The sequence below is a fragment of the Kogia breviceps genome, chromosome 8 (assembly GCF_026419965.1).
Source record: "Kogia breviceps isolate mKogBre1 chromosome 8, mKogBre1 haplotype 1, whole genome shotgun sequence".
Taxonomy (NCBI): Eukaryota; Metazoa; Chordata; class Mammalia; order Artiodactyla; family Physeteridae; genus Kogia; species Kogia breviceps.
Window position 1 is genome coordinate 52,784,737 of NC_081317.1, and position 23,677 is coordinate 52,808,413.

The following is a 23,677-nucleotide window of genomic DNA, read 5'->3' on the forward strand; positions in this document are numbered from 1 at the left end:
CAGAGGCTGAATTAGGATGAGGGAAGCACTACGTGCTCAGTGCAGCTGAGGAACAGTGCTCAGAGCTGCTGAAGAGGAGGGCCTGGGAGCAGCAGAAAGCTCCACTCTGACAAACTCTGGGGCTCCTGAGTTTACATGACATCAGACTTTGATTTTCTCTTCTAAAAAACTGAGACAACTCAGGCTTCCCTGGTGGCGCAGTGGTTGAGAGTCCGCCTGCCGATGCAGGGGACACGGGTTCGTGCCCCGGTCCGGGAAGATCCCACATGCCGCGGACCGGCTGGGCCCGTGAGCCATGGCCGCTGAGCCTGCGTGTCTGGAACCTGTGCTCTGCAGCGGGAGAGGCCACAACAGTGACAGGCCCGCGTACCACAAAAAAAAAAAAAAAAAAAAAAAAAAGAGACAACTCAAGTAGTTGTCACACAGGGAACTGTAAAGATTAAATGAAGTTTGCAAATTATAGTCTGAGAATCTGAATTTAGTGAACATAGCTGCCTTTAGCATTAATGTGACATATAGTAACTTGTAGAGTCCATGATCAGCCCCGCCAAGAGAAGCTTTGACTGCTGCTTCCTTAACACTGTCAGGGGTTTGCGTGTTGAGGCCCCAAATGCAAACTGCAGGAGAGGGGTTGCCTTCTGGACTGCGAAGGAGCAAAGCCCAAGTTTCCAGGCTTAGAGCAGTGCCTGGTACATTAAGAAGAGAAATGCTACAGTACTTGAAATATTTGCAGAAAACCAGCATCGAGGAAAAATGGCTGCTCTGTGAATAGTATAAATGAGATAAACAGTCCCTTCCCTCGTCCTCAGTCTCAGACCACCTCTGGTGATATTATTTTTAGACAAAGGTGTTTTTAAATGTTATGGGCACCAGGAAATGGGTTATAAAATGTAGATGGGGCAGAGGGTGATGAGAAATGGGACATTACTATATTTTTAGCTATGGAAGATCACAACATTACTTCGAAAGCTATCTCCTGACTATTTGGGTAAAGAAAGGGAGGGCTTCCCTCAAGCATGGAATGTAAGAAGGCACCAAATCTAAGTGATCAAGATAAATAATATTTTAAGGCAATATATAAAAATGAAAATGCCACAACATACATACTAAAGAAAATATCAAAATTTTAAATAAAGACAAAAATGACCCTGCATTTGGATGATGCTGACAGTCTTACAGAGGAAAGCTTCACGCTGCCAGTGAAATTTGGGTAATTTCTGTTTAGTCTATAAAATTCTTACCAAAGAATATGAGAAGATCATACCTGGTAAATGTCCCCAACTGCTTGTACAGTTCACTAATAACGCTTCTTTCTACACTACAGTCAAGCTGGAGTCCTGAGAAAGGTGTTTCAGAAACTCAAGTTAAATAAAAATTATTTAAGACTGTCACAGAGTCACAATAAATTGTCAAACACTGCAGTTCTCTCAAACAAGTAAAGTAGTCTTGAAAATATTAATGGGTTTGCTTCCATTAAAGCTAAGAAAGTAAAATTATATTAAAGTCTTGTTTTAGTATAAATAAACTATAGTTTAACAAAATGCTGTTTTAATACCCATATATTTTAATATCCTACCTTCAATATTTAAATATTTTCAGAAAATATTTTAAAATATAAAAAATTCTAAAATATTTAATTTAAATCAAGCAATATCAATTTAATTTGAAAATATAAAAAATAGGGCTTCCCTGGTGGCGCAGTGGTTGAGAGTCCGCCTGCCGATGCAGGTGACGGGGGTTCGTGACCCGGTCCGGGAGGATCCCACATAACGCGGAGCAGCTGTGCCCGTGAGCCATGGCCGCTGGGCCTGCGCGTTCGGAGCCTGTGCTCCGCGGTGGGAGAGGCCACAGCGGTGAGAGGCCCGCGTACCGGAAAAAAAAAAGAAATAAAATGCTGTGGTTTTTTTAATGTTCCTACTTTTCAGTTATTCAGTACTTCCTCCCCCACTTTAACGCTGTACCCTTGAAAGACACCATGAAGTCCAAGAGCATCTACAAGGGCGCTCAGCTCCCGCGTCCTCGGCCCCCGTGGTAGCCGCGCTCCGACTCACCCCCATGGCGTCCCCACCCCGTCCGGGCGTCCCATCGCCGCCGCGTTCCCCTTTCTCTGAGCCGTCGCAACACAGCGCCAGAAACGAGCCCGAAACTGTAAACTCGGCCCCAACTCGCTTCCCAGCTTCAAACCCCTCAGAAAACGGCTTCTTTCCCAAAAATGGCCTCGCTCAAGTTTCTGTGCTAAAATAAAGCACAAAACTCAGGGGAAAGCCCCAAAATGCAAGGTTCCAGCTTCCAACCAGACAAAAATGTCGCTGGTGCGGCCGCGACAAGGCTCCCACTTGAGAACTCAGCATCGCGAAGACAAAAGTTTTTTTCGCACTATTAAATCAGTATAAAACTGCTCCGTGAGGATGCAACTCACTTTCTCTCGCGCTGCCCAAACCGCGGAAACTTCAAACTCTCAGAAGTCAGCGTTTCCCTGGCCGAACCGATCAAAAGACATCCGGCGCCCTCTCGACGCAGCCTAGATAAGCGCGCTGTCCCGGGTTCCAGGGAAGGAACCTTCCCGCTAATTGTTTAGTGGTGCCCGCGCGCCCCCTCGCGGCCACCTGGTGAATCACTGAAATTCTCAATGGCCCAGATCTATTTGCTAGCCGCAGGGGTGATACTCTGCTCCATCCCTGCTTGCCCTCATGGCTGGAACTTGCCTTGGATCCATAGCCTACAGAACAGGGAACTCTTCATATTTTTGAGACAGGTGAAGAAGATCCCGTTTCAGTCATGCCTAGAGGACAAAACCGACTTCAAATTTCCTTGGAAAAGAGCGAATATCACAGAAATCCTGACGACTCAAGGCACCGGCTACCACCATCTGATACTCCAGCAGATGGTAACTTCTTCAACACGAAGGAAAGCCAAGCTGCTTGGAACAACATCCTACTCCATAAACTACTCTCTAGCCTTGATCACACCTTGGAACTACTGCATAAGCAAGTGGAAAATGACAATCTGGATTGTCCATATTTGGGAATTGTTGTCCCGAAATATTTCCAAAAAATCCATCTCTATCTGAAGGAAAAGGAATATAGTCCCTGTGCCTGAGAGGTTATCAGAGGAGAAATTAAAGTGTTCCTTTCCCTCATGTAATAATTCTCCAATTACTGTCAACAAATAAAGAAGGTACACCTGTGACACTTCTAATCAAATGATTATTGTTTGTTTAGTCCTCTAAAGGTATGTCCACTCATATTTCTGCACATGCTGAAAAATATCTGAAGTATCACGAGTTTACAAAAATATATTTACAAAGAAGAACACAATCCATTTTCTTAAACAAGTAATTTTACAACGTGTTTCTAAAATCTGTTTAACTTCTTGGAGGGTATTTGGATTCCCAACTATGACGTTTATTTTTAAATGGAAAGGTTGTTAGCATAGTATGCTGTTCAAGACATCTGTCAGTTAATTTCATGCTAGCTGCTGTAACAGAGAAACAGAAAGATGTCAGTAATTGGGTCATAATAGAAATTTATCTTTCCATCCTTAAGAGAAAAACGCAGGCATTCCTAATCAGATGAATTTTCTAGTTGGCTTCCGCTAAACAGTGATGTAGGGACATGGATGCCCTCCATTGTGTGGCGTTGCTCTATTCAACGTGTGATTTCCGATTTGTGGTGTTTGAGTCTATTCCACTCAGTGATAAAGGAAAGAGTATGGGGATTACATGGGATGCTTTCAAGGGCCAAGACAGTATAGGGCAATATCACCTCTGCTCACATTTGTTGAGCTGAATTTATTATCATGGGACTCTAACTGCAAAAAATTTGGAAAATTATTGGGTGACTAATGGAAGAGGAGATAAGTTCAATGAATAAGACTACTTTTCATTTTTATACTATTGGTACTAATGACATTCTAAAGAAAAGAAACCAAAACAATGTTCTTGCTTACACTCACATTATAAAAAAAATTTGACTTGGGGTCTGATTCCACAATTTCAACTTAGGTATGATGACATGGATGTCACTCATTAGAGTTCACAGCGTGATTGACTCTTTGAAAGAAGCATTCAAGTTGATTCCCAAAGGCACAGACTAACAAGGAAAATATCCACAAGTGTAGACACAAGTTGTTTCCTTTTTGCCTGAGGGAGACAAGAAAAGTAGGGCCACGTAGCTCCTTGCAAGTCCTTGAGGATGACTGAACTAAAAGTGGAGAGTGGGTCTTCCATTTATGTCCAGGCCCGTGATTCTCATCCCTATCTTCTAAATACTGAAAATGCGAACTTGAAGAAGATAGTGCTGCAAAGTCTTTTAAAAAATACCTCACACAATATTCCATTGTAACTTCCCTTGTAGAACCACAAAGAATTATAAAGTATCTGTAGATTATTGTCCTCTCACATCATATCTATCAAATATATCTATCAAATATATGATTGAGTTCCTGAAATGATAGGGACTGGACTAGCTGTCTAGGAAACGGGGTTGGGTAAGATGGTGTCTCTCCCTTTAGGTATTTTACACACTCCTGGAAGGTATTCTGAGGATACAACAGGTCAGGACATGTCTTACTATTCGGGCATCTTCAACAAAATAGCATAGACTGGGTAGTTTATAAAGAGCAGAAATTACTCACAGTTCCAGAGTCTGGAAATCCAAGATCTGGGTGTCAGTGTAGTCCAGTTCTGCTGAAAACCTGCTTCCAGGTCACACACTGTCCACTTCTCCTTGGCAGAGACTGGGGGATTTATCTGAGACCTCTTTTAAAAACACACTAATTCCAATTGTGAGGCCTCCATCCTCATGACCTAATCACCTCCCATAGGACCCACCACCTAACACCATCACCTTGAGGATTAGGACTTTAATGAATCTTGTGGGGTACCAAACCTTAAGAACATAAAGCTCTTTAAAGGCTACACGCCTGTCATTTAGAAATAAGAATATATTCATGCTGAGTAAATAAAGATGAAAGGGCAGGTTAGCAGGGAAAAAGAGCAGAGCGAGGACTCAGAATCCAAACTCATGGTTTTGGACCTGAAGTCATGCTTTAATTATTACCAAATTTTGGTAATAATTTTGGAAATTTTGGAAATCAGACTGAAAGGAGCCCACTCTCCCATGGAACAGAACGAAGATACAGGATGCAACAACTCATTCATCATTCTTTGTGAAGAGTTTCCAAAGATTCTCAGGAGAAATGTAGTAATTGCCACATCAATGAAGATCCACTAAGGAGTAATATGTGTCTGGTTACTGTGAGCTGTGAGATTCAGGGAGAGTCTTGAGTTCACATAGGTGGCTCTGTATAAGACACCAGGCTAGTTCTTTTCTATTATAACCTAGTAGAGGGCAAATTAGAGATGAGGCCATCCTCAGGAGTTTAACACAATGCCAGGCAAAGGCTGAAAATTGTGCTGCAACTTGAATCCCCAGAGCCATATGCACCTTAAAGGAAACATAATCTTAGTGGTTTTAGCAATAAACTCAGTAGGCATGACTGATACCAGTAAGGGAAGAGTGGAAATATTAGCCATTTCGATTATAATCCCAGCAAATATGGCCCTGATGAAGCAATATAGCTTGGTCATTTGAAAATGCCTTCCAGTAGGAGGAGAAAATCTAAGAAATTGCTTTAGTTAAAATTACTTGTTGAGTGATTACACTGGGCCTGGTGCCGATGATACCACAGAGAATAAGACAGAGTCCAGTTACTACAGAGCTGATTTGCCAAAGATGGTTACATACCTATTGTTTGAAGATGGGAATGTAGAGGGCTGAAGCAACATAACTTCCACTGCAAAATAAAAAGTATGATAACTGCTTCCATGGGTGCAAACATTAGTTTTTAGGAGTATGACAAATTTTGCTATTACAATGCTGTGGCACTCCAAAGCTTAACCCTATACAACAAAATCTTATTCCTTAGTATTCATTTTTGTCTTTGGGTTTTCTTGTGTATCATACATACAAGAAGCGTTGGCACTGAGTTCACGGAGGATAAACAAACTGCATACACGATCAGTGCTCCACACTATGGTGACTTGAGGGCTCATTGGAGGACTTTCTCTCCATCATTTGCTTGATCTCAAAGTAATATTGTGAGAGGTGGCCTTTACTTACTTCTGAGCTCCCACTGGCTGTCTTATGGATGTTGCTTATGTTTGAGTCTCAGTATGATTTGAGCTATGGGAATTAAATACAAATAGAAAATTGTATTTGTATATTAAATACAAAAAAGGTTATATTTTATCATTTAATTCTACTGAAGTTGTTCAACACATCCATAATTATGGCAAGTGCTTAACAGAAAAAATGTTTACAATATCTAGATGAGTATCTAGCAGCAGTGAAATTAAAAATTATTTTCTGAAAAAAATTATGATATGAAGCAAAATTAAAAGCTAAGTACATAAAAATAAATATTAAGAAAATTTTTTTAAACATCTTTATTGGAGTATAACTGTTTTACAATAATGTGTTAGTTTTCCCTTTACAATAAAGTGAATCAGTTATACATATACATATGTTCCCATATCTCTTCCCTCTTGCGGCACCCTCCCTTCCACCCTCCCTATCCCACCCCTCTAGGTGGACACAAAGCACAGAGGTGAACTTCCTGTGCTATGCGGCAGCTTCCCACTAGCTATCTAATTTACATTTGGTAGTGTATATATGTCCCTGCCACTCTTTCACTTCCTCACAGCTTACCCTTCCCCCTCCCCATATCCTCAAGTCCATGCTCTAGTAGGTCTGTGTTTTATTCCCGTCCTACCACTAATCTCTTCATGACATTTTTTTTTTCTTAGAGTCCATATATATGTTTTAGCACACGGTATTTGTTTTTCTCCTTCTGACTTACTTCACTCTGTATGACAGACTCCAGGTCTATCCACCTCATTACAAATAACTCAGTTTCATTTCTTTTTATGGCTGAGTAATATTCCATTGTATATATGTGCCACATCTTCTTTATCCATTCATCTGTTGATGGACACTGAGGTTGCTTCCATGTCCTGGCTATCGTAAATAGAGCTGCAATGAACATTTTGGTACATGACTGGTTTTGAATTATGGTTTTCTCAGGGTATATGCGGAGTAGTGGGATTGCTGGGTCGTATGGTAGTTCTATTTTTAGTTTTTTAAGGAACCCCCATACCGTTCTCCATAGTGGCTGTATTAATTTACATTCCCACCAGCAGTGCAAGAGGGTTCCCTTTTCTCCACACCCTCTCCAGCATTTATTGTTTCTAGAGTTTTTGATGATGGCCAATCTGACTGCTGTGAGATGATATCTCATTGTAGTTTTGATTTGCATTTCTCTAATGATTAATGATGTTGAGCATTCTTTCATGTGTTTGTTGGCAATCTGTATATCTTCTTTGGAGAAATGTCTATTTAGTTCTTCTGCCCATTTTTGGATTGGATTGTTTGTTTTTTTGTTATTGAGCTGCATGAGTTGCTTATAAATTTTGGAGATTAATCCTTTGTCAGTTGCTTCATTTGCAACTATTTTAAAATAAACTATTAAAAATTTCAATGATTTTGAGCAGTTTTGAATGATTTTTAAGTATATCTATACCTTGGTAGTACTATAAAGTTTATAAATTTTATTTGAATATGTACTTTGCTACATTCCTGCTTATATAAGTAAATATAGTAATTAAAAGTCACTCTGAAAACTTAGTTGTAAAGTTAAATTAAAATTCAATAGCTTATCAATCAGTGTGATACACCACATCAACAAACTGAAGAATAAAAACCATATGATCATCTCAATAGATACAGAAAAATCTTTTTACAAAATTCAACACCCATTTATGAAGAAAACTCTCCAGAAAGTGGGCATAGAAGGAACCTGCCTCAACATAATAAAGACCATATACAACAAACCCACAGCAAACATCATTCTCAATGGTGAAAAACTGAAAGCATTTCCTCTAAGATCAGGAACACGACAAGGATGTCCACTCACAGCACTATTATTCAACAAAACCTTGGAAGTCCTAGCCACAGCAATCAGAGAAGAAAAAGAAATAAAAGGAATCCAAATTGGAAAAGAAGTAAAACTGTCACTGTTTGCAGATGACATGATACTATACAGAGAAAATCCTAAAGATGCTACTAGAAAACTACTAGAGCTCAGCAATGAATTTGGTAAAGTTGCAGAATACAAACTTAATACACAGAAATCTCTTGCATTCCTATACACTAACAATGAAAGATCAGAAAGAGAAATCAAGAAAACAATCCCATTTACCTTCAGATCAAAAACAATAAAACACCTAGGAATAAACCTACCTAAGGAGGCAGAAGATTTGTACTCAGAAAACTATAAGACACTGATGAAAGAAATCAAAGATGACACAAACATGACTTCCCTGGTGGTGCACTGCTTAAGAATCTGCCTACCAATGCAGGGGACATGGGTTCGAGCCCTGGTCTGGGAAGATCCCACATGCCGTGGAGCCACTAAGCCTATGCACCACAACTACTGAGCCCACATGCCACAACTACTGAAGCCCATGTGCCTAGAGCCCGTGCTGTGCAGTGAGAGAAGCCACCGCAATGAGAAGCCTGCACAATGCACTGAAGAGTAGCCCCTGCTTGCCACAACTACAGAAAGCCCGTGTGCAGCAACAAAGACCCAATGCAGCCAAAAATAAATAAATAAATAAAGATGACACAAACAAACAGATGGGGATATGTATTGATACCATGTTCTTGGTTTGGAAGAATCAATATTGTGATAATGACTATACTACCCAAAGCAATCTACAGATTCAATGCAATCCCTAACAAGTTACCAATGGCATTTATCACAGTTAGAACAAAAAATTTTACAATTTAAATGTAAACACAAAAGACCATGAAAAGCTAAGCAATACTGAGAAAGAAAAACAGAGCTGGAGGAATCAGGCTCCCTGACTTCAGACTGCACTACAAAGCTATAGCAATCAAAACCATATGGTACTGGCCCCAAAAAAGAAATACAGATCAATGGAACAGGACAGAAAGTCCAGAGTTAAACTCATGCACCTGTGGTCACCTAATCTATGACAAAGGAGGCAAGAATATACAATGGAGAAAAGATAGTCTCTTTAATAAGTGGTGCTGGGAAAACTGGACAGCTACATGTAAAAGAATGAAATTAGAACACTCCCTAACACCATACACAAAAATAAACTCAAAATGGATTAGAGACCTAAGTGTAAGACCGGACACTATAAAACTCTTAGAGGAAAATATAGGCAGACCACTCTATGATATAAATCACAGCAAGATCCTTTTTGACCCACCTCCTAGAGAAGTGGAAATAAAAACAGAAATAAACAAATGGGACCTAATTAAACTTAAAAGCTTTTACACAGCAAAGGAAATCATAAACGAAATGAAAAGACCACCCTCAGAATGGGAGAAAATATTTGCGAACGAGGCAACTGACAAGGGATTAATCTCCAAAATATACAAACAGCTCATGCAGCTCAATATCAAAAAAGCAAACAACCCAATCAAAAAATGGGTGGAAGGAACTTCCCTGGTGGTGCAGTGGCTAAGAATCTGCCTGCCAAGGCAGGGGATACGGGTTCAATCCCCCGTCTGGGAAGATCCCACATGTCGCGGAGCAACTAAGCCCGTGAGCCACAACTACTGAGCCTGCGTGCCACAACTAAGGAAGCCTGTGCGCCTAGATCCCATGCTCCACAACAAGAGAAACCACTGTAATGAGAAGCCCATGCACCGCAACGAAGAACAGCCCCCGCTCACTGCAACTAGAGAAAGCCAGCACACAGTAACAAGGACCCAACACAGCCAAAAAATAAATTAATTAATTAAATAAATTTATATTTTAAAAAAGCTTTAAAAAATTTGGCAGAATATCTAAATAGACATTTCTCCAAAGAAGATATGCAGATGGCCAAAGAGCACATGATGCTCAGCATCACTAATTATTAGAGAAATACAAATCAAAACTACAATGAAGTATCACTTCACACTGGTCAGAATGGCCATCATCAAAAAACCTACAATAAATTCTGGAGAGGGTGTGGAGAAAAGGGAACCCTCTTGCACTGTTGGTGGGAATGTAAATTGATACAGCCACTATGGAGAACAGTATGGAGGTTCCTTAAAAAACTAAAAATAGGGACTTCCCTGGTGACCCAGCAGTTAAGACTCTGCGCTCCCAATGCAGGTGGCCCGGGTTCAACCCCTGGTCAGGGAACTAGATCCTGCATGCCACAACTAAGAGCCTGCATGCCACAACAAAATGATCCTGCATGCTGCAACTAAGACCCGGCTCAGCCAAATAAATAAATAATTTTTTTAAAACCATAAAAATAGAACTACCGTATGACCTAGAAATCCCACTCCTGGGCATATACCCGAAGAAAACCATAATTCAAAAAGATACATGCACCCCAATGCTCACAGCAGCACTATTATAACAGCCAGGACCTGGAAGCAACCTAAACGTCCATCAACAGATGAATGGATAAAGAAGATGTGGTACATATATACAGTGGAATATTAGCCATAAAAAGGAACAAAACTGTGCCATTGGCAGAGATGTGGATGGACCTAGAGACTGTCATACAGAGTGAAGTAAGTCAGAAAGAAAAAAACAAATACCATATAATATCGCTCATATGTGGATCTAGAAAAATGGTACAGACGAACTTATTTGTAAAGCAGAAATAGAGACACAGATGCAGAGAACAAACTTATGGATACCAAGGGGGGAAAAGAGGGATAGGATGAATTGGGAGATTGGGATGGATATATATACACTACTATGTATAAAATAGATAACTAATGAGAACCTACTGTATAGCACAGGGAACTCTACTCAGTGATCTGTGGTGATCTAAATGGGAAGGATACCCAAAAAAGAGAGGATATATGCATACATATAACTGATTCACTTTGCTGTACAGCAGAAACTAACACAACATGGTAAAGCAACTATACTCCAATAAAAAGTACTAAAAAAATAGAGAAAAAAGGAAAGAAAAGATACATGCACCCCAATGTTCACTGCAGCACTATTTACAATAGTCAGGACATGGAAGCAACGTAAATGTCCATTGACAGAGGAATGGATAAAGAAGATGTAGTACATATATATAATGGAATATTATTTAGCTATAAAAAAGAACGAAATAATGCCATTTGAAGCAACATGGATGGACCCAGAAATGGTCAAACTGAGTGAAATAAGTCAGACAGAGAAAGACAAATATCATATGACATTGCTTATATGTGGAATCTAAAAAAAGGGTACAAATGAACTTATCTACAAAACAGGAATAGAGTGACAGATATAGAAAACAAACTTATGGTTACCAGGGGGTAAGTGGGGGGAGGGATGAACTGGGAGATTGGGATTGACATATACACACTACTATACACAAAACAGATAAATAATAAGGATCTACTTTGTAGCACAGGGAACTCTACTCAATACTGTATAATGACCTATATGGGAAAAGAATCTGAAAAAGAGTGGATATATGTATATGTATAACTGCTTCACTTCACTGTACACCTGAAACTAACACAACACTTTAAACCAACTCTACTCCAATAAAAAGTTTTTAAAAATTCAATAGCTTTGGGCTTCCCTGGTGGCTCAGTGGTTGAGAGTCCGCCTGCCGATGCAGGGGATGCGGGTTCGTGCCCCAGTCCGGGAAGATCCCACATGCCGCGGAGCAGCTGTGCCCGTGAGCGATGGCTGCTGAGCCTGTGCGTCCAGAGCCTGTGCTCCGCAATGGGAGAGGCCACAACATTGAGAGGCCCGCATACCACCAAAAAAAAAAAAAAAAAAAAAAAAAAAATTCAATAGCTTTAAAACTTTTTGTCATTCGCAACCCTGCAGTGAATACAAAAAGTAAGCTTTGCACTTTTTATATGTACAGAGTACAGATATCCATGGAGTATAAAAATAGATACACAGGACATATGTGTTATCAAAATTTCATGTTGCGGGGGCAATTAGGAAAAACTATCTAAGAAGGCTCTGTGGGCAGGGGCAGAGGAAATAGTGGAAAAAAATATTTGCGAAACACTGCCCTAACCCATTTGGAGAGTGCAAAATGAAAAGCAAAAACAGAAGTAGAAAGTAAGAAGAAACATTCAGAAAATGGAAATGAATATGTCCCTATTTAAGACCCAGGCCTGAAGGAAGGCCTTCAGAGAACCTAGAGAGCAGGGTTCTCAGAGTCCCCACCTCAGCCAGGCCGGCAGCACCTGCAGGGACCCCGATGGCCCCAACCGTGTCCTTACTCCTGGGCCTGGTCCTGCTCAGCTGCTACTCCACGTGCTCTCTGGGCTGCGACCTGCCTCAGACCCACAGCCTGGCTAACACGAGGGCCCTGAGGCTACTGCAACAAATGAGGAGAATCTCCCCCTTCTCCTGCCTCAAGGACAGAAATGACTTTGGATTCCCCCAGGAGGCATTTGGAGGCAACCAGTTCCAGAAGGCTCAAGCCATCGCTGTCGTCCATGAGATGATCCAGCAGACCTTCCAGCTCTTCAGCGCCGAGGGCTCGGCTGCCGCTTGGGATGAGACCCTCCTGGACAAGTTCTGCACTGCACTTTTTCAGCAGCTCACTGACCTGCAAGCCTGTCTGATGCAGGAGGCGGGGCTGGAAGGGACTCCCCTGCTGAAGGAGGACTCCGTCCTGGCTGTGAGGAAATACTTCCACAGAATCACTGTCTATCTGCAAGAGAAGAAATACAGCCCTTGTGCCTGGGAGATTGTCAGAGCAGAAGTCATGAGATCCTTCTCTTCATCAACAAACTTGCAAGAAAGACTCAGGAGGAAGGAATGACACACACCTGGTTCAACATGGAAATGATTCTCACTAACGAGACCACACTTCCACCTGTGCTGCCATGTCAAAGACTCATTTCTACTGTCATCATGCCCTGAATTGAATTAATTTGTCAAGTGTTTTCAGGAATATTAAGCAACATGATGTTCTACTCTACAGGCACTAGTCCCTCATAGATACCCATGCTGATCTATCTACTTACTTATCTACTTAAATATTTATTTACCTATTTTAATATTTATTTCACTATTTATAAAGATTTAAATTATTTTTATTTACATAATATTATGTGCATGTATACACTGTGGTTAAGAGAAAAAATATATACTTTGTGTTAACTCAGTTTATGAGTTTTCTTTGTTCATTAAATTCTTACTATAGAAAACTTCATTTGTTTATTCTTTAAAAAAGAAACACGAAGCCTGAATGTGCAAAATGATTAAAGAATTGTAGTTACAATTCCTTGACCATCATTACGATTCTCACATTAGAAATAAAAATAGACTACCTCTAGCCAGGTTCTGTGCTGCCCTCAGGACACAGATGTGAACATAACTAATCCAATCTTGCTTTTTATAACTTTGAATTTTTTTTAAGGAGAGTAACCTAAAAAGAATAATTAATTCATAATTCAATTAAATTTTATTACTTATTTTAAAAATAGTCCTGATCTGTATTAGAAATGAGTATCAGTTAGGTTTAATGCTACAATGAGAAGGGAGAAAAATGGAATTCCCCCAGTAAAAGGTGGATCAAGCCATGTGAGGATACAAAAATTAAAGTAGTAGATATTACCTATAGCTAACTAGTAGGCATTTCAGTGCAAATGTCCATTGGATACTGGAGATGGCAATTTACAAGCAATCCCATAAAGTGTAAAGCATGGAACTGAAGAAGTGATCAAATGGGAGGAGAGTATAGAATGAGAAAAGGACTTAAAATTGAGTCCTATGACCTTAACCTTAAAAGGGAGGGAACACCACAAAGGAAGCAGACATGGAATGGCCATATGTTGACAAGAGAGAATGGTGAGAAGACCGTGATTGAAAAGACTGAAATTGCTTAGAAGACTCGATTCATTCATGAAAACGTCGATGGAAAATGCTCCCTACATTGGGAAAAGAGATGGCATTGGCCACTTAGTGAGAGTTTGTTTGGTAGACTTAATCAGCAGAAGGTGGAAAGGATGAGTAAGAGAAGGTAATGACAATATACATAGAAAACAGGTTTGAGATATTTGCCATCTGAATTGGAGGAGAGAAAGGAGGTCCTACGCAAGGCTGGGACCTAGAGTAGAAGGTGGATCATTTTATTCTCTGCATGGTTTTCCCTTTCTGAAACATTTTTGCCTCAGAAGAGATTTCATGGATTTGATGTATTGTAACTCATAATCATGTTGAATATTTTATTTACTTTAAAACATGACATATTTAATTATTCACAAGGATAATTTATCATCATTTTGATTAACATTATATTGTCAGTAAGCTGCTCTGTAGATTGAAATCATCTACTACATGGGAAACAGATGGCACTGACCTTACTGAGAGCTGATTTGGTGGGATTAATCAGCAGAAACCATACTGGAGTAGGTGGAAGAGTGACAAGAGAAGAACTCCCATTGTCATTGTTTTACCTGGCGAGTCACTTTACTTCTTTCACTCTCATCATAGTCAGGTTTGTATCTGTTTTCATTGTACTTCAGTGCATCAAATGCAATGATGCTTTCCAAGAAAGTTGAATGCAGAAGGAAATCAGTGATGTATTGAACATTATGTTAAATCATGGTACGGGCCCTTTATGTTTCCATTTTTACTTTCCTATTAAGCTACTAACCTCAAGATGAAACAGAAAGTAATTCAGTAGTAGCAAGACAACGCTTGCCCATAAAAATATGAACTGAAAAAGAACGTATAACATTACAAAGACTCTGACACCAGGAAAGCAAAGAAGGCTAATTTTATCTAGCATCCTATGCCCTATATTTTCACTGCCCTACATCTTCATTGTGAGATGGAGAATGATGAACCAAGAGGCTCAGTAGAAATCTACTGAATCATCTAATGATGGTTATTAATTACTTCAATGTAAGGTTCTGATGCGAGGTCAACAGAAGCTTCTGATGGGAGGTCTGATGGAAAATCTAAGAATACTCTGTTAATATTTATTTGGAGTAATTGTTATGAACTCTGTGCTAATGATACAATAGTGAACAAGATGCACACCTGTCTCCTATGGTGGTTATTTGCCAAACAGGTCTAATAAATCTATTTTTAAGAAAACCAATCCTGGGCTTCCCTGGTGATGCAGTGGTTAAGAATCCACCTGCCAATGTAGGGCACACGGTTCAAGCCCTGGTCCGGGAAGATCCCACATGCTGCGGAGCAACTAAGCCCGTGTGCCACAACTACTGAGCCTGCGCTCTAGAGCCTGCGTGCCACAATTACTGAAGCCTGTGCACCTAGAGCTTGTTCTCCGCAACAAGAGAAGCCACCGCAATGAGAAAGCCCATGCACAGCAAAGAAGAGTAGCCCCCACTCGCCGCAACTAAAGAAAGCCCATGCGCAGCAACGAAGACCCAAGGCAGCCAAACATAAAGAAATAAATTAATTAATTAAAAAAAAAAAAAGAAGAAGACCAATCCTGAAGGATAATCCAGCTTGGCTGATATGGAAGATAAAGAGGGCAGAAACAAAGCCCAGGACTAGAAGTAAACACAGTCAACCTCTCAGCAAGATAAATGTAAATACTCATCTAATGGTCAATTTACCTCAGTTCCTTTTATCCTGTACATCATGTTCAACTTTTAAAGAAACTTACCATACTAAAAAGTGAAAAACAGTTTGAAATGATAGAGCAAATATCAGAAACAGACTCAGATACAGTAGAAATTTAGGAATTATCAAACCAGGAGTTCAAAATAACAGTGATTAAAGTGCAAAAGGCTCTAATGTATTCACCTACTTTATTCTTCTACTTTATCTCAAACTATGTACAGTACTTAAAACAGTTTTGCTTGTATAATATCATGTTCAACTTTATAATATATTCAAATATAATAAAATATGCTTACCTTTAACTTTTTTCAAATTATTTTCTTGTTTAATTTATGAAACTCTCCCCCAGATGACAGCTTGGATTTGTTTATTCTTATAAAAAGAAATAGCTTAAATTCTCAAAGCATACTGAAAAATGGATGATGAATTCTTTTTTTGCTGTGTTGGGTCTTCGTTGGTATGCACGGGCTTTCTCTAGTTACGGCGAGCAGGGGCTACTCTTCGTTGCGGTGCACGGGCTTCTCCTTGCAGTGGCTTCTCTTGTTGCGGAGCACGGGCTCTCCGCATGCAGGCTTCAGTAGTTGTGGCTCGCAGGCTCAGTATTTGTGCCTTGCAGGCTCTAGAACTCAGGTTCAGTAGCTGTGGCACACGGGCTTAGTTGCTCCACGGCATGTGGGATCTTCCTGGACCAGGGATCAAACCCGTGTCCCCTGCATTGGCAGGCAGATTCTTAACCACTGTGCCACCAGGAAAGTCCTGTATGATGAATTCTACTCATCATTTGTTTCAATAGGTTATATTTTACAACTTCATATTTTTATATCAGATATATAATAGTTCCGTGAATAAAGAGGTGAAAAAAGCAAATGCCAAACCTCTCTTTTAGGAGAGTTCTGTTTGGAAAAGAGATATAAAAACAGTAATCATGCTAAAATTATTTCAATTAAGTTTCCTGTTACAATGAGAGATAAAGGAAATGGGATTCTCTCACTAGCATCTGGAATGAGGCTTTTCAAGAAGGGGAAAGGCAGATGTATTCTATAAAGTGCTCTACAAACATCTAAAGACAGATTTCCCATTGGTGGATGCATATGCAGATCTGGAATCTACAACAATGTACATCATGGAGATATTAATTTGTGTTTGTTGCATATCTGAAAATCAAGATATGGTAAGGATGTCATTACTTATGAGTAGGATGCAGAATGAGAAGAGGACCTAAAGCTTATCAGGACCTTCAACTTTTAAGACTGAGAAAGAGAAGGAGAGGCTGCCAAGGACACAGAGATGGAGTAGCCAGTGCAGTTAGGAGTCAGCCAGGGAACAACGATCTTCAGGAAGCACTGAAGAAGGAAACCAAGGGTTTGAGAATTAAACAGGATGAAATTTAAATAATTATTGATATGTGAGATAGGATTATGCATTGAATGTAGATTGTGCCACGACATATGTGTGATCCTGGAGAATCACTTAACTTCCCTGAGCCTCAGTTTCCTCAAATATAAAGTAAATGAAAATATTCCTAGAGTTGCTGTGGTACTAGACAAACTGGAACGTTAAAGAGCCTTTAGCAGAATATCATCCAGTGAGTGAAGGCTAAACAGGTAGTGCCTATCTTATTTTTTCATATAGATCTAAATGGGAATAATGAATTCTCCTCTCCCTCTCTGTCACTGACTGCAAAACACTGACAGCCTAAAAAACAGAATTGGGAAAACCTGTTTCATCAATTGTATGTAATTTTATGCATAGCAATACAATAATATGTATCTATGCCACATACTTATGAATATATAGTATTAGGTATATGATATATATAAAATTCCATATATCTACCTGCTGATTCTGATACATGGCATAACTCTCCTTCATCTCTGCTTTCCTGGATCCCATTTTTTCATTTTTCAAATACGATAATCATTTACTTCCTCTCAGTGTAGAAATCCAGTGTACTCTCCCCATTCACTCTGCATTAAGCTGTACTGCCCATTCATACAGCTGTTTCCTTCTCCATTAGGGTTTCTGGCTGTCAGTTTCCCCTTAAGACTACAAAGCCACCAATGGAAAGCAGAAGCTGAGTGAAAGTTCTAGGTTTGTCAGAAACTCTCATATGACTCCACCCTCTCCGCCTGCCAAGCACTGCAGGTCCAGACTGTCCAGGCTCCCAGAGAAACACAGTAAATAGATGGCACCCTGCCCAACACTGAACAATGGTAAAGAATTCAGGAGCTCACCTGTGCCTCTATTTGCACACTTCCACGTGCTGACTGCACTAGGAGGAACTCACCTGGTTCAGGACTCTTATTTTCTCAAAAAGGCCAAAGCGCAGGAAACATGGAGTTGAAAGGCAGCAGCAGCTTGAGAACTTGGAAGGAGAACAGAGATATTTAAAGCGTTCACTGGAACAGCGGCAGGTCCTCAGGACATGGAAGAACACAGATGAGCTGCACTGAGGCAAGTGTTTCTCCAGAACATTCCTTTTCAGAGAAGAAAAGATTGAGGTGCATGTGATAGCACAGAGTTCTCCCAGAAGGACGTGGCCACTAGCAGTGTCCCCAGCACTGATACCACAGCAGCCTGCAGAGTCTTGGAAGGGACGAGGGTTACCTCAGTGCCAGCTGCAAACTTGTTTTGTCCTTAGGACCCAGCAACTTATCACAGAGCAGGGAAGGATATTCCTGGGGACAATGCAATCCAAGGAATTTCTTACATTCCATCATGATGTCTTTGCCCCTTTGAAAGACAAACAAAATAAAACATGCTTGAATAGAAGGGACACAGGCAGGGATTTCAATATATTTAGCAACAACTGGGGTAGAGCCTTTCCAGCAGGGCAGGTATCAGTAACATGCACACTGGAAGGTCACAATATCTAAAAGCAACAAAGAGCTAAGTGGAAATCACTTATTTAATTTAGGCAATTTGGAAAGAGGACACTGATGGATCAATCATCCTTCTGTTCTTTGCAGTTGGTGCATACAGCACTGAGTAGTAGGTACTTCTGAAGTCAGAAGGACATTTAAAGTACATTTAGAGGTTTGGAAACCTTCCTAAGGATTAGGGTCCTAAAACAAGCAGAAACCATTCCTATATTACTGCTAAAAATATCATTTTATTAACAAATGATTTTTTAGATAATATTTTTATTTCAATTCTTCAGTATGATCTTATGATGTTTTAATGGGCTGAGGCTAGAAATTTAAATAAAGACAACTATACAAGGCGATGAGGGTGACTCTGGAGTTCAAGCCAGACTCTCCCTGCTAAGGAGCCCATTAAAAACCTTCACTGCTTCTAAGAAGCACGTATGCTCTTCCGTCTTGGTCATACCCATATCTTAACCAATAGTTGGAACAATAAAGAGTAGAGATTCTTCCCTGGACTCTATCAGTAAACAAAAGGATGTCCAGCCTGGACTGTAGGTGAGAAATGGAGGTGTCTTCATTGAGAATGAGAACAGCAGGCTGACCTGAGGAGATCTCCTGGGAAATCAGTGAGGTCCTTGTTGACTGGAAACAAACCACAACATGAGAGCTGAGAGTTCATTTTTTGGGGAGGACTTACTGAGGACCATAACCTGGAGGACAGCCTTCCAGTCAGCTCTGACAAACTGCCCCAAGGACGTAAGGCGGACGTCAGTATATACTGGTGATTTTGGTGAGGGAGGTACATGCAATCAAGGACACATCTTGGTAGAAGTGTGCTGCTAGTCATGAGGAACAGATGTCTCTGTTCATGATTTTAGGGCTATTTACATACGGAGAACATGCGAGAAATTGCATTTATTAAATTTTCTTGGGAAATTATTTAATGACCTACTGGACTGTTCTGTCAGTTTTCCCAGAGCACAGCGTGCCTCGTTCCTCACCTCCACCTTGAACTCCTAACAGGGCATGCTGGGGTCAGGGACTACAGTGACTAGTGACTTCATTCTTGTAGAACCGGGTGGCAAGTGACTTTTTAGTTGTTATCCTGAAGAAGAAACGTCAGAGCTCATATGGCTAGAAATCGTTAGGTGCTTTTACTTTGTTCTTAAACTCACAAGAAAACTCGAGTTAAAAATACATAGATTCCAGAAGTCTGCTGTTGTTGGATTAATAAAGTTATTTACTATATTTCGTTGAAGAAATCATTCATAAAATCTTAGACTCGTTCCTTCAATTGCCAGAAAAATCCACTCCTTTCTGTTTAATAAGGATTTTGCCTATTTTTGCTTAGAACTTAAAGTCAGCTCAGTTGACAGACCACACCCTGTGTAGCCCTCCAAAACAAGAGATGGCAATCCTCTGGCATCTGAAGTGGAGTTAAGGGTGCTTTGTCATCTCACTCTCCTCCCTCTGCTGATTTAGTTGGTTCCTAAATGTGTTCTTCTCCATCCTTCACTTTCTTTAATGGGCTCTTTCAGACAAATCACAGAAAAGCCCCTCACTGAGGTTTGCCCTTGTATCTATGGTACGTTTGGAATAGTTCATCCGTCCAGATTGATATTTGTCTCCAGCTGTATAAGTGAGTGTGATTGAAATAGGGTTACTGAGAGGACCAAGTTAATAGAACTTAGAAAGTGGCTAGTTCCTTATAAGCAAGCAATAAAATTCAGTTGTTACATTTTTTTCAACATATTCCCTACATCTGTCAGCAAAGACTCTGTCTCTCTTTATTTTTCTTAATATTTATTTATTTTGGCTGCACCGGGTCTTAGTTGCAACATGTGGGATCTTTGTTGAGGCATGCAGGATCTTTAGTTGTGGTATGTGGACTTAGTTGTGGCATGCATGTGGGATCTACTTCCCCGATCAGGGATTGAACTCGGGCCCCCTGCATTGGAAGCTCGGAGTCTTACCCACTGGACCATCAGGGAAGTCCCCAGTTGCTACTTTTTAATATGACGATGACTATTATCCAGATTAAGATCAGTATCATTTGGCATCATCTAATTCCCTTCCTTTTAATTCTAGTGTTCTCAAAGCACTCTTCTTATTGCCTGAGTGGATTCATCAACTAGACAGATGCTCAGCAAGGTTGATCTCCACGATCGTGCCACAGAGGGTTAATGTTCTAGCCATTGGGTTCTGGTTGCCAGTCGCTTTTGAGCTGATCGGTGTGACTTCTTCCCTCTTTCTTCAAAAATAATCACATATCGATGAAATGAAAGAAAAATCAGGTGCCTGGTCTTGCAAAGCTGAAGGCAGTCAGTTAACCCAGGACTTGGTCTTCTCTGAGTTTCTGGCAGAAGCAGTCATTTTACAGCTTTTCTGTTATTCATATTGGCTTTTATCCTTCCCCAACTATGCTGTATTAAATTTTGCTAACTTAGAATATGTCATTGTGCCTGTGGAAAATCACTTCCCTTCTTTCACATTTGTGACTTTCACCTTACATTAGTTTTCTTTTCACCCACAAAATAATTGCGGAATTTTACTTTATAAGAAAGTAGCAATGAGAAACAAAAAATTTAAACCATTGAAAATGATAGAGACCGCAGCCCCTCTGCCTTTTTTACTTCCCTGTATTGCTCTTACCTCACCATGAATTAGAACTAATTAGGAGCAGCAAGACAAATTTTGCCCAATAAGTCACTAAGTGAATATAATTTATTAAAAACTTTAAAACTTTAAATGTAGAATCGCACACAAGTAGAGGAAACAAGGCTATTTCTCCCTGACATAATAGCCTGGGCCTCATTGCCCTGCATTCTCAAAGGGAGACAGAGACAGAGGAAGAGAGAAGCCCAGTGGCATCAACTGACTGAATGAACAACTGAACCTCACTGGTTTCTGTGACATAAGCTTTAATGAGAGACAACACCATCACGGAATTCTTTGCCCCCAGCTCAGAAACTTTGAGTGTAACAACTGTTCACTAGTTTTAGTAAAAGAGTTGAATAATAAAATTTGTATTTGGTAAAATAAAAATTATTTGTTTACTCAGGGTGAAATGATTAGAATTGGGTAATTCCTCCACCTCCTTAGAGAAAACACACTTTTGCTCTCAGCATCTGAGGGCTGCTGACACTTCTGATATGGGTCAGGAGAAGAGGAGGTCACCACTGAGGATTAGGGTCCTTCACACAAACACTCCAGGGGCAAGGGTGAGGGTCCTGGAAGATGAATTATTTTCCAAACAATAAACAAGCCCCTCCACAGAAAGGAGATTTTAAAGTCCTCAGGATGTGGTGAGACTGCCCTCAGGGTGGGCAGGGGTTAGGTTAGGAAGGGGACTCTGTCACTCTAGAGGAGAGGGTGTGACTAGATGTGATCTCTCCCTTGTGAGTGAGGTGTTGCTGGGAAAATACAATTCTCTTGGAATTAGGACCTCCACACCCATATTCTCTGAAAAGAACCAGTATTCCTGGTGGGAGTATTGGCCCAGCCTGTGGAGGACTAGGTCTCCAGTAAGAAAATGGTGGAAACAAAGGGTACTAGTACTGACCTTGTGGTCCCCTGAAGCATAACCACATGGACCTGTATGAATATGAAGGAAGAGAAACATTAAAAAGCTCATTCACTTATAATCATCAGCCTCTGCTGTGAAACCCCTCTTTGGCTTCAAAGAGCTTAATTGCCAGAGGTGGTCTAATAAATCCCTAAAAAAGTACAGAAACCATAGGGCTGAGGAAGCCTGCCTTTCTATACAAAGTAAGGCAGTAAAAATGGACTAAGGTCATGGCTAAAAATTTGTTCCTGGAACAGAGAAAAGCAATATTTATGCATGAGGGGAGAGAGAGAGACAGAGAGAGACAGAGAGAGAGAGAGAGAGAGAGAGAGAGGGAGAGAGAATGTACTTACATACCTGTAGCATTTCTGACTTTAACCCAAAGACATTTCTCATTTGATTAATAAATATCCATTTGGATGGGCACATCAGAAGTTATTGGGAAAAGTGCAAAATTAATAGTTTAGATTGATAACATCTTCTTAGACCACACTGAGAATACATAAATGAAATCCAAAAAAGGAAGTAAAAGTGACAGAAACGTTTAGAAGATGAAAATTACTGTGTTCCCTATTTAATGGCCTTGCTTAGAAAGGATGTCATCACAGAACCTACCTGCAAGGTTCCTCCAGATGCCCATCTCAGCCAGGCCAGCAGCAGCCTCATTTGCCCCATGGCCTTCGTGCTCTCTCTACTGACCACCCTGGTGGTGTTCAGCTACGGCCCTGGTGGATCTCTGGGCTGCGACCTGTCTCAGAACCACGTGCGGATTAGCAGGAAGAACTTCATGGTTCTGGGCCAGATGAGGAGAATCTCCCCTCGCTTCTGTCTGAAGGACAGAAAAGACTTCGGTTTCCCCCACGACATGGTGGATGGCAGCCAGCTCCCGAAGGCCCAGGCCACCTCTGTCCTCCACGAGACGCTCCAGCAGACCTTCTGCCTCTTCCACACAGAGCGCTCCTCTGCCGCCTGGGACACCTCCCTCCTGGACAATCTCCACACTGGACTCCATCGGCAGCTGGAGGACCTGGACGCCTGCTTGGTGCGGGTGATGGGAGATGAAGAATCTGCCCTGGGAGTGACGGGCCCTACACTGGCTGTGAAGAGGTACTTCCAGGGAATCCATATCTACCTGGAAGAGAAGAAATACAGTGACTGTGCCTGGGAAATTGTCAGAGTGGAAATCATGAGAGCCTTGTCTTCATCAACCAACTTGCAAGAAAGGATAAGAATTATGGATGGAGACCTGGGGTCACCTTGAAACGATTCTCATTGACTAAGATGCCCTATCACCCTTGCACATACGTGTTTGGTCATCTCAGACAGCTATTATTTTAACTTTAATCACAGAATTTATTGTATTAATTCAGCTGATACTTTGTCAGTAATAATACACAAGTATATGTTAAAATTATTAAGCCCTAAGGGAATCAGTCCTTAAGAGATGACTGCCCTGATGTTATTTATTTATTGTTTACTTACTTCTATTTATATATTTATTCTTGTATCTTATTTATATTTTAATGTAAAACATATTTTTATGTGTATACTATATTAAAATTTAGAAAATATATTCACCTATTTTACTAAATTTGCGTTTTATTTTTTCAATTCTTATGAAAGAAAACTTGAG

The 23,677-nt window shown here is 40.5% G+C and overlaps 1 protein-coding gene, 1 long non-coding RNA gene and 2 pseudogenes across 2 annotated transcripts in view; 3 read left to right on the plus strand and 1 right to left on the minus strand.

The window, feature by feature from the left end:
* Nucleotides 1-1,370, minus strand: part of LOC131761608 (uncharacterized) — a 29,497-nt gene extending 28,127 nt beyond the window's left edge. The window contains exon 1 of the long non-coding RNA XR_010841959.1: nucleotides 1,265-1,370. This is a non-coding gene — a long non-coding RNA (uncharacterized lncRNA). The remainder of the gene's footprint in view (nucleotides 1-1,264) is intronic.
* Nucleotides 1,371-2,629: 1,259 nt separating this feature from the next.
* LOC131761602 (interferon alpha-21-like) lies at nucleotides 2,630-3,144 on the plus strand (annotated as a pseudogene).
* An 8,950-nt stretch (nucleotides 3,145-12,094) lies between these two features.
* On the plus strand, nucleotides 12,095-12,832 carry LOC131761599 (interferon alpha-1-like; annotated as a pseudogene).
* Nucleotides 12,833-22,621: 9,789 nt separating this feature from the next.
* On the plus strand, nucleotides 22,622-23,305 carry LOC131761598 (interferon omega-1-like). The gene has a single exon (XM_059072512.2). The coding sequence runs from the start codon at nucleotides 22,622-22,624 to the stop codon at nucleotides 23,303-23,305; it is 684 nt and encodes a 227-aa protein (XP_058928495.1).
* Nucleotides 23,306-23,677: the final 372 nt, after the last annotated feature.

What these genes read in the sequence shown, in the direction of transcription:
- LOC131761598 (XM_059072512.2), top strand. Translation starts at nt 22,622, where the DNA reads ATGGCCTTGCTTAGAAAGGATGTCATCACAGAACCTACCTGCAAGGTT.